Genomic DNA, 17340 nt, shown 5'->3' with positions numbered 1-17340 from the left:
CGCGTTTGCGAGGTAGCGCAAGGAAACAGACGAAAGAAATGGCCCAACCCACCCCCATACAACTGTATATACATACACGTCCACACACGCAAATATACATACCTACACAGCTTTCCCTGGTTTACCCCAGACGCTTCACATGCCCTGATTCAATCCACTGACAGCACGTCAACCCCGGTATACCACATCGATCCAATTCACTCTATTCCTTGCCCTCATTTCACCCTCCTGCATGTTCATGCCCCGATCACACAAAATCTTTTTCACTCCATCTTTCCACCTCCAATTTGGTCTCCCACTTCTCCTCGTTCCCTCCACCTCCGACACATATATCCTCTTGGTCAATCTTTCCTCACTCATTCTCTCCATGTGCCCAAACCATTTCAAAACACCCTCTTCTGCTCTCTCACCCACGCTCTTTTTATTTCCACACATCTCTCTTACCCTTACGTTACTTACTCGATCAAACCACCTCACACCACACATTGTCCTCAAACATCTCATTTCCAGCACATTCACCCTCTTGCGCACAACTCTATTCATAGCCCACGCCTCGCAACCATACAAAATTGTTGGAACCACTATTCTTCAAACATACCCATTTTTACTTTCCGAGATAATGTTCTCGACTTCCAAACATTCTTCAAGGCTCCCAGGATATTCGCCCCCTCCCCCACCCTATGATCCACTTCCGCTTCCATGGTTCCATCCGCTGCCAGATCCACTCCCAGATATCTAAAACACTTTACTTCCTCCAGTTTTTCTCCACTCAAACTTACCTCCCAATTGACTTGACCCTCAACCTTACTGTACCTAATAACCTTGCTCTTATTCACATTTACTCTTAACTTTCTTCTTTCACACACTTTACCAAACTCAGTCACCAGTTCTGCCTACATAATCGCCACCAGCCGACATAGGAACACTAACATATTCCAACTTCTTCATCCACATAAGAACTTATAGTTGTTTTATAAAACAGTATTTATTATTCATTATACTTTTTTTTTTTCCAATTAATACAATGACCTTTCCTGTGAGTGTAGCGTAGGCTACGAAGAAACCAACCATACTACAATGTATCAATCATCGGACAGATTACTCAACATATGTCGATACTAAAGTATACGAATAATAGACGACATTTATTACGACCCTGTACATGCATAAATGCTATTTAGTAAACCCGATTTAGCCACTATAGTGTTACGTTTTACAAGAAATATCAAAATGTCGAGAATAAAATGTTCACATGAATCTTGCTGAACAGAGGATAGAAACAAAGCAAAAATGTAGTTAACCATTAATCCAGTAGACTTTGAATATCAAATAATAAGTCCTGATTCTGACAGCATTGCAAAATGGTATTTATGTGACCGTTAAGTACCAACCCCTAATGAAGAACCAAATAATTTTCAGATAGTTCCATCATCTCCGACAATAACGTCGTTAACGAGACCCACTGTGACTCTATAACAAACTAGCCAGTAAGGAGACTCCCTCCCTGTTGATAGTACCAGTGTTGTTAGGAACCTACTATAGTGACTTACTCCACAACAAACTAGCCAGTAAGGAGACTCCCTCCCTGTTGATAGTACCAGTGTTGTTAGGAACCTACTATAGTGACTTACTCCACAACAAACTAGCCAGTAAGGAGACTCCCTTCCTCTTGACAGTACCGGTGATGACAGTGACGGGAGTTTGGGGAGGATCTGCAGCGCTGCCATGCCACGTCTCTCACCCCCCAGACGACTCCATCTATCTCCTCCTCTGGTTCCGGGACCAAATCACCACGCCCATCTATAGGTACGTTATATCTCACTGCGCCTATCTATAAGTGAATTTACCCTCACTACGCCCACCTACAGGTAAGTTTACTCTCACTGCGCCCATCTGCAGGTAGGTTTACTCTCACTGCGCCCATCTGCGGGTAGGTTTACTCTCGCTGCGACCATTTACAGTTGAGTTTACCTCCATACGCCCATCTGTAGGTGATTCCTCTCATCACACCAATTTACAGGTGCGCCTTCCCTCACAACGCCCATCCACAGATACGTTCTCCCTCATCACGCATGGCTACAACTGTTTCACCTTAACATGCCCATCTACAGATGGATCTAACCTCCCTACGCCCATCTACAGATGGATCTAACCTCACTACACCCATCTACAGGTGAATCTAATCTCGCTACTCCCATTTACAAGAATGTTTTCCCTACGTCCATGTACAGGTGAGTTTTATCTCACTTCTCCTATTCACAGGTGAGTTCTCCCTTACTACGCTCATCTATTGGTGGGTTCTCCCTCACTACGCCCATCTAATGGTGAGTTTTCCCTCACTACGCCCGTCTACAGGTGAGTTCTCCCTCACTACGCCCGTCTACAGGTTAGTCGTATCTCACTTCTCCGAGTTACAGGTAGGTTTCGTCTCACTACACCCTCTTCAGGTGAGTTTCATCTTACTGATTCCATCTACAGATGAGTTTCACCTAATTACGGCTACCTGCAAGTGCGTTATCCTTCATTACGACAACGTACATGTGATTCTATCTCACTACTCCCATCCACAGGTGATTTTCCTTCACTATGCCCATGTACAGGTGGGTTTCAACTTTATTCCGCCTATCTACAAATGAGTTTCACCTCACTCGTTCCATCTAAAGGTGATTTCTCCCTCACTACGACGATTCAGAGGTGAGTTTATCTCCTTTTAGCTATCTACAGGTGCATCATCTCTCACTACGTCCATCTGCAAGTAGCTTTCATCTCACTACCCATCCGCAGGTGAGTTCTCCCTTATCACGCCCACCTATAGGTGAGTTATCACTCATTACCTACATCTACAGGTGAGTTTCACCGAACTGAGGCGAAGCGCTCCTTTATTCAAGGGAAGTGCAATAATCTCTCCTCGTCATCCATAGGTCTGATAGGTCTTTCTGATCTTTAGTTTAGGACATCTTTAACAACTTTAACAAACTCTTCACTTTTCCTTTCTGACGGTTCTATAACTGTCTGTGCCCTACCCAAAGCAACTCTCTTTATTTCCCGTTTCTCCTCTAACTCCACCATGGATGACTAACATTCCTTCACCCCCTGATGCTATTCTTGCTAATCCTATGCTCCTCCCCGTAATCACTTTATGAACTATCAGAAAAGCGCATCTATCTTTGGACACAAGCAAGGTTTATAGTCCTGACGGTATCCATCCCAGTGTACTGAAAGAATGTGCCTCTGAAGTTGCACATGTGCCTGCTCGTCTGTTCCGATTCTGCTTAAATACCAAAACTTTTTACTTCTTCTAGGAAGCACGCGTTGGACATCCCACTCCTGAGAAAGGTGACCGTTCTGACCCATCTAACTATTGTTCTATTGCTTTGTCATTTGTCATTTCTAAAGTCTTTCATTCCCTCCTCAACTTTTATATCCTCAGATATCTTGAATCTCACAGCTTTCTCTCTGATCACCAGTATGGTTTCCGTTAGGTGATTCCATTGGTCATATCATTTCTTTCCTTACTAAAGTCTGGTCATCATCCCTGAGAGATCTTGGAGAGTAATATGTAGTTGCCCTTGACATATCCAAGGCTTTTGACAGGGTGCGTCATCAGGGCCTCATCTCTAAGCTCCCCTCTGTTATCTTCCATTTTTTGCTTCACTTTGCTCCTCCATATCTAGCTTCCTCCCCGGCCGATCTATCTCTGTGGTTATTGATGGATCAGCCCCTCCCCCCCTTTTTCTCCATCAACAACGATGTCTTTCAAGGTTCTGCCCTGTTCCCCACACATTTTCCCTTTTTATCAACAATATCTTCTCTTCCACAAATAACGAAATGCATTCATACGCTCAAGACTCAAACAACTTTCCTCTACATCCTTCATATCTGCACCTTCTTCTCTCACTCGATCTGCATTTCGTATTGACAAAACTTCCTCAATAAACTTTCACAGTATATCTCAATGGGATAGCCAACATCTTGTTAAGTTTAATGCTTCCAAGACCAGTTTCTGGCCATCTCTCTGTCGAAAGTTCTTCACATAATTCCTTTCTCCTTTGACGGTTCTGCAATTCCACCTCTTAATGAGCATACTTGGTATTATTGTGACATCCACTCTTTTTTGGAAATCTTACATTACGGAAATAGCTAAGTCTATCTCAAAGAAACTGGGTGTCCTATTTAAACGTCGAAATTTCCTTTTCTTCTGAAATTTTGTTCTGTTATACAAAGGAGTGATCCATCTTTGTATGGAGTGCTGCTTTCGCATCCTTACTTGAAAGAGTTGAGTCGAAAGCGATCCGACTTATAAACTTTCCCAGGCTAACTTCAAAACTTAACCTGCAATATTAGTTCACTTTCCCTTTTCTATCGATACTACTTTGGTAGGCGCGCGAAAGAGACACTTTTGGATGTTAATGTGCTGAGAGGGGCAACTGGAGGGATGTCTGATCATTAGCGTGTGGAGGCGAAGGTGAAGATTTGTAGAGGTTTTCAAAAAAGAAGAGAGAATGTTGGGGTGAAGAGAGTGGTGAGCGTAAGTGGGCTTAGGAAGGAGACTTGTGTGAGGAAGTAACAGGAGAGACTGAGTACAGAATGGAAAAAGGTGAGAGCAAAGGACGTAAGGGTAGTGGAGGAGGAATGGGATGTATTTGGGGAAGCAATGATGGCTTGCGCAAAAGATGCTTGTGGCATGAGAAGCGTGGGAGATGGGCAGATTAGAAAGGGTGGTAAGTGGTGGGATGAAGAAGTAAGATTATTAGTGAAAGAGAAAAGAGAGGCATTTGGACGATTTTTGCAGGGAAATAGTGCAAATGACTGGGGGATGTATAAAAGAAACAGGTAGGTCAAAAGAAAGGTGCAAGAGGTGAAAAAGAGGGCAAATGAGAGTTGGGGTGAGAGAGTATCATTAGATTTTAGGGAAAGTAAAAAGTTGTTTTGGAAGGAGGTAAATAAAATGCGTAAGACAAGGGAACAAATGGGAACAACAGTGAAGGGGGCTAATGGGGATGAGATAACAAGTAGCGGTGATGTGAGAAGGAGATAGAGTGAGTATCTTGAAGGTTTGTTGAATGTGTTTGATAATAGAGTGGCAGATATAGGGTGGTGTGCAAAGTGTGAGGGTTAAGGAGAATGATTCGGTAAACAGAGAAGAGGTAATAAAAGCTTTGCGGAAGATGAAAGCCGGCAAGGCAGCGGGTTTGGATGGTGTTGCAGTGGAATTATTAAAAAAGGGGGTGACTGTGTTGTTGACTGATTGGTAAGGTTATTTATTGTATGTATGACTCACGGTGAGGTACCTGAGGATTGGCGGAATGCTTGAAATACTTACATATAAGTTTGTTGAGTATTCCTGGGAAATTATATGGAAGGGTATTGATTGAGAGGGTGAAGACATATACAGAGCATCAGATTGGGGAAGAGCAGTGTGGTTTCAGAAGTGGTAGAGGATGTGTGGATCAGGTGTTTGCTGTGAAGAATGTGCGTGAGAAATACTTAGAAAAGCAAATGGATTTGTATGTAGCATTTATGGATCTGGAGAAGGCATATGATAGAGTTGATAGAGATGCTCTGTGGAAGGTATTGATAGTATATGGTTTGGGAGGCAAGTTGTTAGAAGGAGTGAAAAGTTTTTATCGAGGATGCAAGGCATGTGTACGAATAGGAAGAGAGGAAAGTGATTGGTTCTCAGTGAATGTAGGTTTGCGGTAGGGGTACGTGATGTCTCCATGGTTGTTTAATTTGTTTATGGATGGGGTTGTTAAGGAGGCGAATGCAAGAGTTTTGGAGAGAGGGGCAAGTATGCACTCTGTTGTGGATGAGAGAGTTTGGCAAGTGAGTCAGTTGTTGTTCGCTGATGATAAAACGCTGGTAGCTGATTCGGGTGAGAAACTGCAGAAGCTGGTGACTGAGTTTGGTAAAGTGAATGAAAGGAGAAAGGTGAGAGTAGATGTGAATAAGAGCAAGGTTATTAGGTACGGTATGGTTGAGGGACCAGTCATTTGGGAGGTAAGTTTGAATGGAGAAAAATTGGAGGAGGTGAAGTGTTTTAGATGTCAGGGAGTGGATCTGGCAGCGGATGGAACCATGGAAGCGGAAGCGTTGAAAAATGTGTTGAAGTTGAGAACGTTATCTCGGTAAGCAAAAATGGGTATGTTTGAAGGAATAGTGGTTCCAACAATGTTATTCGGTTGCGAGGCGTGGGCTATAGATAGAATTGTGCGGAGGAGGGTGGTTGTGCTAGAAATGAGATGTTTGAAGACAATATGTGGTGTGGGGTGGTTTGATCGTGTAAGTAATGAAAGGGTAAGAGATATGTGTGGTAATAAAAAGAGTGTGGTTGAGAGAGCAGAAAAAGGTGTTTTGAAATGGTTTGGTCACATGGAGAAAATGAGCGAGGAAAGATTGACAGAGAGGATATATGTGTCAGAGGTGGAGGGAACGAGAAGTGGGAGACCAAATTGAAGGTGGAAAGATGGAGGGAAAAAGATTTTGAGTGATCGGGGCCTGAAAATGCAGGAGGGTGAAAGACGTGCAAGGAATAGAGTGAATTGAAACGATGTGGTATACCGGGGTCGACTTGCTGTCATTGGATTGAACCAGGGCATGTGAAGAGTCTGGAGTAAACAATGAAAAGTTTTGTAGGGCCTTGATGTGGAAAGGGAGATGTGGTTTCGGTGCATTATACATAACAGCTATAGACTGAGTGTGAACAAATGTGGCCTTTGTTTTCTTTTCCTAGTGCTGCCTCGCACACATGGGGGGGGGTTGTCATTTCATGTCTGGTAAGGTGGCGACGAGAATGAATAAGGGCAGACAGTATGATTTATGTACATGTGTATATATGTATATGTTTGTGTGTATATACATGTATACGTTGAGATGTATAGCTATGTATATGTGCGTGTGTGAACGTCTGTTTCCTTGCGCTACCTCGCTAACGCGGGAGACAGCGACAAAGTATAATAATGAAAATAATAAGATAATACTACTTTGGTGTGTGCACTCATATTTAGATTTCCAAAAGGCTTTCGATAAAGTATCTCACAAGAGACTTTTACATAAACTTAAAGCACACGTAATCGGTGAAGAACTCTGTATTTGGATCAGAGACTGGCTTACCGGAGGAAAGCAGTGTAGTATCAAACGGCGAAGCCTTTAGACTGGTTAGATGTAACGAGTGGTGTGCCACAGAGGTCGGTCCTAGGCCCAATTCTTTTCATAATATATATTAATTACCAAGAACTCGGTCTCATATCTAAGATCTCTAAATTTGCTGACGATACTGAACTATGAGGCAGAGCTGTCAACAGGCGGGACTGTGGAATGATTCAAAGAGATCTCACATTACCAGCAGAGTGGTCAGACTGATGGCAAATGAAGTTTAATGTTGACAATTGTAGTTATGCACTTTGGAGACAAGAATATACGTTGCGGCTACAACTACGTTATTAGTATTACTATGTTATTAGAACTGCTAGTTAACAAGACACAAGTTGTGTTATCAACATTGTTGGTTAACTACAAACATGTTATTGATGTAGCTAGTTACGTCTTTAATGTTGATGATTACCTACATACAAGATATGTTATCAATATTGGTGGTTAACTACACACAAGGTATGTTATTGATATAGCTACTTAACTACACACAAGTTATGTAACTAATATTGCTAGTTAACAAGACACAAGTTATGTTATTAACATTACTCGATAACTACACGGGTGTTATGTTATTAACAATGCTGGTTAACTACACACAAGCTATCAATATTAATAGCTAAGTATACAAAAGATATGTTATTAGTAATGCTGGTTAACTACAAACAATATATGTTATTAATATTTCTAGTTAACTACACACGTTATGCTCTTAGCATTGCTAGTTAACTACACACGATATGTAATTAGTGCTGCTAGTTAACTACACACACGTCATGTTATTGATACTGCTAATTAATTACTCACATGCTATTTTGTTAACGTTGCTAGTTAACTACACACAAGTTATGTTATTGATATAGATAGTTCATTACACACAAGGTATGTTATCAACATTGCTAGTTAACTACACACAATTTATGTTATCGTTATTGCTAGTTAACTACACACAAGTAATGTTATTGATATTGCAGGATAACTACACACAAATTATACTGTCAACATTGCTTAGTTTACAACACACAAGTTATGTTATTAACATTGCCAGTTAACTACACACAAGTTATGTTATTAATATTGCTGGTGAACTGCACACAAATCATGTTATCAATATTGCTAGTTAACTACACACAATTTATTCTATTGATATTACCAGTTAACTACACACAATTTTCTGTTATTAATATTGCTATTTATCGACACATAATTTATGTTCTTAACCTTGCTAGTTAACTTCACACAGGTTATATCATTAACATTATTGGATAACGTCAGTCGTGTGGAACATGGCTATCATAGGTCTGTCTGTTCCATGCGGGACCCAGAATGCAGGACCCATCATGCAAGATCCCTCAGGCAGGTCCCATCATGCGGGACCCATCATACGGGACCCATCATGAGGGACCCATCATGAGGGACCCATCATGCGGGTCCCAACTTGCGGAGTATATCATTCACGTCTCATCATGCGGAAGCCATCATGCGAGTCCCATCATGCGGGACCCATCATGGGGAACCTATCATGCGGGTCTCATCATGCGGAAGCCATCATGTGGGTCCTATCATGCGGAACCCATCATGCAGGATCCATCATGGAGAACCTATCATGCAGGAATCATCATGCGGAACACCATCATATGGGTCCCATCATGCGGACCTATTATGCGGATCCAATCATGCGGGACCCATCATGCAGGACTCATCTCGCGGGACCCACCATGCGGAACCCATCATACGGTACCCATCATGCGGGTCCCATCATGTGAGACCCATCATGCGGGAGCCATGATGCGGGTCCCATTATGAGGGACCCATCATGCGGATCCCATCATGTGAAACCTATCATGCGAGTCCCATCATACGGGAACCACCATGCGGGTCCCATCATGCGGGACACATCATGGAAGGATCCATCATGCGGGTCCCCATCTTGTGGGACCCATCATGCGAGTCCCATCATGCAGGACCCATCATGCGGGAGCCATCATTTGGGTCTCATCATGCGGAACCCATCGTGTGGGTCCCATAATGTGGAATCCATCATTCGGTGCTGATCATAAGGGACCCATCGTGCGGGTCCTAACTTGCGGAACCTATCATGCGGGTCCGATCATGCGGTTCCCATCGTGCGGAACGCATCTTGGGGAACCCATCATGCGGGTCCCATCATGCGGGTTCCATCGTATAGGCTCCATCGTGCGGACCCATCATGTGGATCCCATCATGCGGGACCCATCATGCGGGACCTATCATGCAGTACCCATCTTGCGGGACCCATCATATGGGACCCATCATGCGGGTTCCATCATGCGGTACCCATCATGCGGTTCCCATCATGCGGGTCATCATGTGGGACCCATCATGCGAGTCCCATCATGCGGGACCCATCATTTGGGTCTCATCATGCGGAACCCATAATGTGGGTCCCATCATGCAGGATCCATCATGCGGTACCCATCATGCGGCACAGATCATGAGGGATCGATCATGCGGGTCCCATCATGCGGAACCTATCATGCGGGCCCCATCATGCGGGACCCATCATGGGGAACCTATCATGCGAGTCTCATCACACGGAACCCACCATATGTGTCCCATCATGCGGGACCCATCATGGGGAACCTATTATGCAGGACTCATCATGCGGGACCCATCATATGGGTCCCATCATGCGGACCCATCATGCGGATCCCATCATATGGGACCCATCATGCGGGACCCATCATGCAGGACCCATCTTGCGGGACCCATCATGCGATATCCATCATGCGTGTTCCATCATGCGGTACCCATCACGCAGGTCCCATTATGAGGACTCCATCATGCGGGACCCGTCATGCAAGACCCATCATGGGGAATCTATCATGCGGGTCTCATCATGTAGAACCATCATGCAGGACTCATCATGCGGGACCCATCATGCAGGACCCATCTTGCGGGACCCATCATGCGATATCCATCATGCGTGTTCCATCATGCGGTACCCATCACGCAGGTCCCATTATGAGGACTCCATCATGCGGGACCCGTCATGCAAGACCCATCATGGGGAATCTATCATGCGGGTCTCATCATGTAGAACCATCATGCAGGACTCATCATGCGGGACCCATCATGCAGGACCCATCTTGCGGGACCCATCATGCGATATCCATCATGCGAGTCCCATCATGCGGTACCCATCACGCAGGTCCCATTATGAGGACTCCATCATGCGGGACCCGTCATGCAAGACCCATCATGGGGAATCTATCATGCGGGTCTCATCATGTAGAACCATCATGCAGGGCCCATCATGCGGGTCTCATCATGCAGAACCATCATGCAGGACTCATCATGCGGGACCCATCATATGGGTCCCATCATGCGGACCCATCATGCAGATCCCATCATATGGGACCCATCATGCGGGATCCATCATATAGGTCCCATCATGCGGGACCTATCATGCGGATCCCATCACGCGGGACCCATCATGCAGGGCCCATCTTGCGGACCCCATCATGCGGTACCCATCATGCGGATTCCTTCATGCGGTACCCATTATGCGGGACCTGTCATGAGGGACCTATCATGCGGAACCTATCATGCGTTTTCCATCATGCGGTGCTCATCATGCGGTGCTCATCATGCAGGTCCCATCATGTGGGGCCCATCATGCAGGTCCTATCATGGGGGACCCATCATGCAGGACCCATCTTGCGGCACCCATCATGCGGTACCATCATGCGGGTTCATCATGCGGTACCCATCATGCAGGACCCATCATGCGGGACCCATCATGCGGTTCCCATCATCCAGGACCGATTATTTATTCATTCAAATTTGGTCGTTTAAAGACACCTGGGTAAGATTACCATGTTAAGGTAACATGGGCCATGTGTTGGTAATACCTATGTATCATAAGTAAACTTTAGTTGGATTCCTATATAAACCATAAGTTAACATGGGCTCTGATATATTTAATGGCCCATATAAACACGCGAGTGGAGATGCTATACTAGTTGTAGGGTGACAAAAGCTATGATACATTCACCTATATAGCGCACCAGAGCCATGCTAACCATAAGATGGTTAGTGCCATGATACAGTTACCCTTGTAAACACATTTGTAGGGTGTCCATACGACACTGAGGCCGCCCATACACACACAACTCACCCAACCTAACCTAACCTAACCCAACCTAGGCTAACCTAAACTAACCTAACCCAACCTAACCTAACCTAAACTAACCTAACCCAACCTAAGCTAACCTAACTTAACCTAACCCAATCTAGGCTAACCTAAACTAACCTAACCCAACCTAACCTAACCTAAACTAACTTAACCCAACCTAGGCTAACCTAAACTAACCTAACCCAACCTAGGCTAACCTAACTTAACCTAACCCAACCTAACCAAACTTAACTATTATCTAAAAAGGGCTCTGGTAGATTTACTTCTACGTAATAAAGAATTATTTTATTCAACATTTGTAGTTTTGTGATTAATGTACAGGTCATAACGCAACAGTTTGAATTGTGGATGATGTATAACATAAAGAATTGGTCTTGAAAATAATAGGTTCTGGTGAGATTGTAAACTAGACATGTCTTGAAACACCACCATATGATAGCTCTGTCCACCTCTTCATCGCCGCCTGCCACCGTCTGACATGATTGTAACTTAAGGTTTTATTGTGTCTTTGTTGTTTAGAAATATATTTGTATTTCTGTTTGGGAACATGTGCAATGTAGGCCAATATAAATCATAACATATGCAAATTCATTTGTTAATAGGCGTAATGTAAACAATTGTCCATCACCACCACCATCACCACTGCCCCGCCGTCAACATGTACACACAGCACAAATAAAATCTTCACATTTTCAATGTAACTTAACATGACATAAGGACAAAAGATCTGGGTGGATACCAACTTAAAGTTAACAGATGATCATTCTGAGACCTGTTGTTCACTAGTGTAAAGATCAATGTTGTGCTGTGAGGGACAAGTTTTTTCTTTCTTCTCCTCATTGTTACATAGATATTCAAGAATGCCTTACATTTGGAAAGGTTATTTTGCCAATATTCACGCTCGATCTTTTAATCTTTCTTTTCCAGTTGCACTGGAATTGAAGGTTGAAGTGGCAGCGCCTGCACGAAAGGAATTTGTTTTGTTGGCTAATTACCGTTTTTGATTGTCTAATATATATATATATATATATATATATATATATATATATATATATATATATATATATATATATATATATATATATATATATATATTTTATTTTTCTATTATACTTTGTCGCTGTCTCCCGCGTTTGCGAGGTAGCGCAAGGAAACAGACGAAAGAAATGGCCCAACCCCCCCATACACATGTATATACATACGTCCACACACGCAAATATACATACCTACACAGCTTTCCATGGTTTACCCCAGACGCTTCACATGCCCTGATTCAATCCACTGACAGCACGTCAACCCCGGTATACCACATCGCTCCAATTCACTCTATTCCTTGCCCTCCTTTCACTCTCCTGCATGTTCAGGCCCCGATCACACAAAATCTTTTTCACTCCATCTTTCCACCTCCAATTTGGTCTCCCTCTTCTCCTCGTTCCCTCCACCTCCGACACATATATCCTCTTGGTCAATCTTTCCTCACTCATTCTCTCCATGTGCCCAAACCACTTCAAAACACCCTCTTCTGCTCTCTCAACCAAGCTCTTCTTATTTCCACACATCTCTCTTACCCTTACGTTACTCACTCGATCAAACCACCTCACACCACACATTGTCCTCAAACATCTCATTTCCAGCACATCCATCCTCCTGCGCACAACTCTATCGATTACCCACGCCTCGCAACCATACAACATTGTTGGAACCACTATTCCTTCAAACATACCCATTTTTGCTTTCCGAGATAATGTTCTCGACTTCCACACATTCTTCAAGGCCCCCAGAATTTTCGCCCCCTCCCCCACCCTATGATCCACTTCCGCTTCCATGGTTCCATCCGCTGACAGATCCACTCCCAGATATCTAAAACACTTCACTTCCTCCAGTTTTTCTCCATTCAAACTCACCTCCCAATTGACTTGACCCTCAACCCTACTGTACCTAATAACCTTGCTCTTATTCACATTTACTCTTAACTTTCTTCTTCCACACACTTTACCAAACTCAGTCACCAGCTTCTGCAGTTTCTCACATGAATCAGCCACCAGCGCTGTATCATCAGCGAACAACAACTGACTCACTTCCCAAGCTCTCTCATCCCCAACAGACTTCATACTTGCCCCTCTTTCCAAAACTCTTGCATTTACCTCCCTAACAACCCCATCCATAAACAAATCAAACAACCATGGAGACATCACACACCCCTGCCGCAAACCTACATTCACTGAGAACCAATCACTTTCCTCTCTTCCTACACGTACACATGCCTTACATCCTCGATAAAAACTTTTCACTGCTTCTAACAACTTTCCTCCCACACCATATATTCTTAATACCTTCCACAGAGCATATATATATATATATATATATATATATATACACTGGTTCTGTCTTACATGTAATTGATCTCTCCCACATATGTCTACTCTGACAGAAATATGTTAATTTTGTCTCACATCGATTCGAACTCTTATCAACATAAGTTCCATGAACAAATATGCTGTTTTACGTTTATAACAGATTTGTTCATAATGATAACTAGGATTTGAATATCTTCCTATAAAGTGCTACAGAAAAGATCGGTAGAAAATATCAGAGTTCATGACACAGGAATTCTCAGTTCCGCATAAATAGCAGACTGGATGAGAGACAGAAAACAGTGAGGTGTATTAAACGAAGGTACCACAAGGGCTCAGGAGCCATACTTGTCAGTATCTACATCAGTTATCAGGACTCGTCTTCTCACGGGCGCTGACTATGTTAAGGCCATCCAAGTGAGGGCCGGTACGCTGACTACTAGGACTGCACGAGGCCAACCCGAGAACTTCGGCTTGTGCGACACATGTCACAAGCCCGGTACGCGTGGGCATATTGTTCAAGTATGCCCGCGTACCCAAGTAGGTAGGGTAAAGCGACCCAAGTAGGTAGGGTAAAGCGACATGATCATATCAGCAACTTTGTGGCCAGCCGATTGAGACAGGGGATACTATGTGGTTGTGAGCCTCGTATTGCAGGGTCCTTTAGGAAGCCAGTCGTTGTGGCTTCCAAAAGCACAGAGACTGCTATGATCAATACTTAAGTCGCTGGAGTTCGGTTTGCACCCTCAGCTGCACATGAATACAAGTGCAGCTATAACGGTACCCCGGAAGTCCTATAGGAGTACGGGAATTAACCAGAAAAAACTCAGTGCTGGTCACGTCAGCTGCTTTGAACTGGCGAGGCGCATGGAGTCAGGAGAGCGCAATTGCTCTTAGTGGATTAGGGCTTTCTTTCCAGGACTTTCGAGGTGTCCTCCGTGAAGGCCCTAACCAGGACCCATTCCCTTCACAGGATGCGGTCTAAGAACACAGGTTAAGATTGGACAGCATGTGACATCTGGTGTCGGCCCTCGGGCTGATATGGATGGCGCCCCTTTGTGCGTTCGTAGATGGCGGGATCTGGTCGTACAACCAAGGCTACCATGGCAGGTACCAGTTCCCGAGGGCGTTTTGGCGAGGTGGGAAAAGTAGACATTTCGGGAGGGTAAGCCGTTCTGTTGGGCTGCATTGGGTGGTGTGCGATGATGGGGGTACATACTGAGGTTCGGGCCGCACTGGGTGTTGTGAGAAGATGTGGGTACATACTGAGGTTTGGGCCGCATTGGGTGGTGTGCGATGATGGGGGTACATACTGAGGTTTGGGCCGCATTGGGTGGTGTGCGATGATGGGGGTACATACTGAGGTTTGGGCTGCACTGGGTGGTGTGCGATGATGGGGGTACATACTGAGGTTTGGGCCGCATTGGGTGGTGTGCGATGATGGGGGTACATACTGAGGTTCGGGCTGCACTGGGTGGTGTGCGAAGATGTGGGTGCACACTGAGGTGTTCGGGTGTAAGGATATATCGAAGCACCTTTCTGAGCTGTCAATGTTCACTCCGTACTTCTGACTTTGCTATCTGCAATCTGATCTGTCAACTTTCTCTTGATGACCTACACATATCTGATTACTAACAACTTGTTTCACTATCTACATTTAGTTAGTTAGTATCCCCCTCCCACTCTCAGTAGATAGTTCGTTATCACAGTATGCTAAGAATAGGAAATAGATTAACATAAAAAGGCAGGAGTCACCAGCACAATGATCAGGTTTGGAAGAACAACAAGACAGGTGGATGAAGAAAGCTATAGAAGAATTGAATGACAGGTGGATGAAAAAAAAAGCTTTAGGAGAGCATTATAGGGAGATGACAAAATTTACAAAAGGATACCATGACAGGTGGATGACGAATGCTACAGAAGGATATCATGAGAGTGAGATTAGAAAAGTTATAGAAAGGTAGCATGTCAGGTGGATGACATTAGGTATAGGATAGCATGACTAGCATGACAGGTGGATGACAAAAGATAAAAAAGGATAGCGTGACAGATGGGTGACAAAAGCTATAGAAGGACAGCATGACAGGTAGATGACAAAAGGTAAAGAAGTATAGCATGAGGGGTGAATGAAGAAAGCTAAAGAAGGATAGCATGACAGTTAGATGACAAAAACTATAAAAGGACAGCATGACGAGCGGATGACAAAAGCAATAGAACGGCAGCATGACAGTTAGATGAGAAAAACTATAGGAGGATAGCATTTTAGGGAGATGACAAATGATATAGAAGGATAGCATGGTAAGGAGGTGACAAAGTCAAAAGAAGGATAGCAATGCCAGGGAGATAACAAATGCTATAGAAGGATAGTATGGCAGGGAGATGACAAAGGCTATAGAAGGATAGCATGACAGGGAGATGACAAATGCTATAGAAGGATAGCATGGCAGGAAGATGATAAAAGCTAAACAAGTTTAACTCAGCAGGGAGAAGACAAAGCTATAGAAGAGACATTATGACAGGAAGATGACAAAAGCTATGAAAGAATAGCATGACAGGTGGATGACAGAAAACTATAGTACTATAGCTTGACGGGTGGATGATAAAAGCTGTGGAAGGATAGCATGACAGGTGGACGACAAAAGGTATAGAAGGATAGCATTACAGTTGAATGACAAAGCTATAGAACGGCAACATGACAGGTGGATGACAAACGTTATAGAATCATAGCATGACTGGTAGATGATTATAGCTATAGAAGAATTGCATGACGGGTGGATGAGAAAAGCCATAGAAGGATAAGGTGGCATATAGATGAGAAAAGCTATAGAGTGATAGCATGACAGGGAGATGACAAAAGCCATAGAACGATAGCATGAAGGAGACATAAGATAAGGCATAGAAATAGAAGGATAGTATAGGAGTGAGATGACAATTACTATAGAAGGATAACATGGCAAGGAGATGACAAAGTCTAAAGAAGAGTGGCATGCCAGGTAGATGACATAAGATATAGAGAGATACCATGGCAGGGAGATGAAAAATGCTATAGAAGGATAGCATGAGAGAGAGGTGACAAATGATATAGAAGGATAGCATGGCAGGGAGATGACAAAAGCTAAAGAAGGTTAGTATGGCAGGGAGATGACAAAAGCTATAAAAGAATAGGATGACAGGTGGATGACTAAAGTTATGGAAGTATAACATGACGGGTGGATGATAAAAGCTATAGAAGGATAGCATGATAGGTGTATGTCAAAAGGTATACAAGGAAAACATGACAGGTGGATGATAAAAGCTATAAAAAGACAGCATGGCAGGTGGATGATAAAAGCTATAGGATGAAAGCATGACAGGTGGATGACAAAAGTTACAGAAGCGTAGCATGACAGGTAGATGCGAATAGCTACGGATGAATAGTAAGACGGGTGGATGATTAATGCTATAGAAGGTTAATATGAGGGTTGGATGACAAAAGCAAAAGAAGGATAGTATGACAGGGAGATGAGAAAAGCTATAGAGGGATAGCATGGCAGATGGACGACAAAAGATATAGAAGGATATCGTGACAGACGACAAAAGCTATAGAAGGATTGCGTGACAGGTGGATGAGAAAAGTGTTACGTACTGCCTCCAACCCTTACATTAAAGGGTTTATGA

General features: G+C 43.7%; 1 protein-coding gene across 1 annotated transcript in view; it reads left to right on the top strand.

Annotated features, from left to right (window-relative positions):
- Nucleotides 1–1677: 1677 nt before the first annotated feature.
- Nucleotides 1678–17340, top strand: part of LOC139756525 (protein turtle homolog B-like) — a 207413-nt gene continuing 191750 nt past the window's right edge. Inside the window, exon 1 of the mRNA XM_071676009.1 lies at nucleotides 1678–1806. Coding sequence (XP_071532110.1) covers nucleotides 1685–1806 — 122 coding nt within the window. The 5' untranslated portion in view covers nucleotides 1678–1684. The remainder of the gene's footprint in view (nucleotides 1807–17340) is intronic.

This window comes from Panulirus ornatus, chromosome 22 (genome assembly GCF_036320965.1).
Source record: "Panulirus ornatus isolate Po-2019 chromosome 22, ASM3632096v1, whole genome shotgun sequence".
Lineage (NCBI taxonomy): Eukaryota > Metazoa > Arthropoda > Malacostraca > Decapoda > Palinuridae > Panulirus > Panulirus ornatus.
The sequence above is the reverse complement of the archived record's forward strand: the minus strand, read 5'-3'. Positions and strand labels throughout refer to the sequence as shown.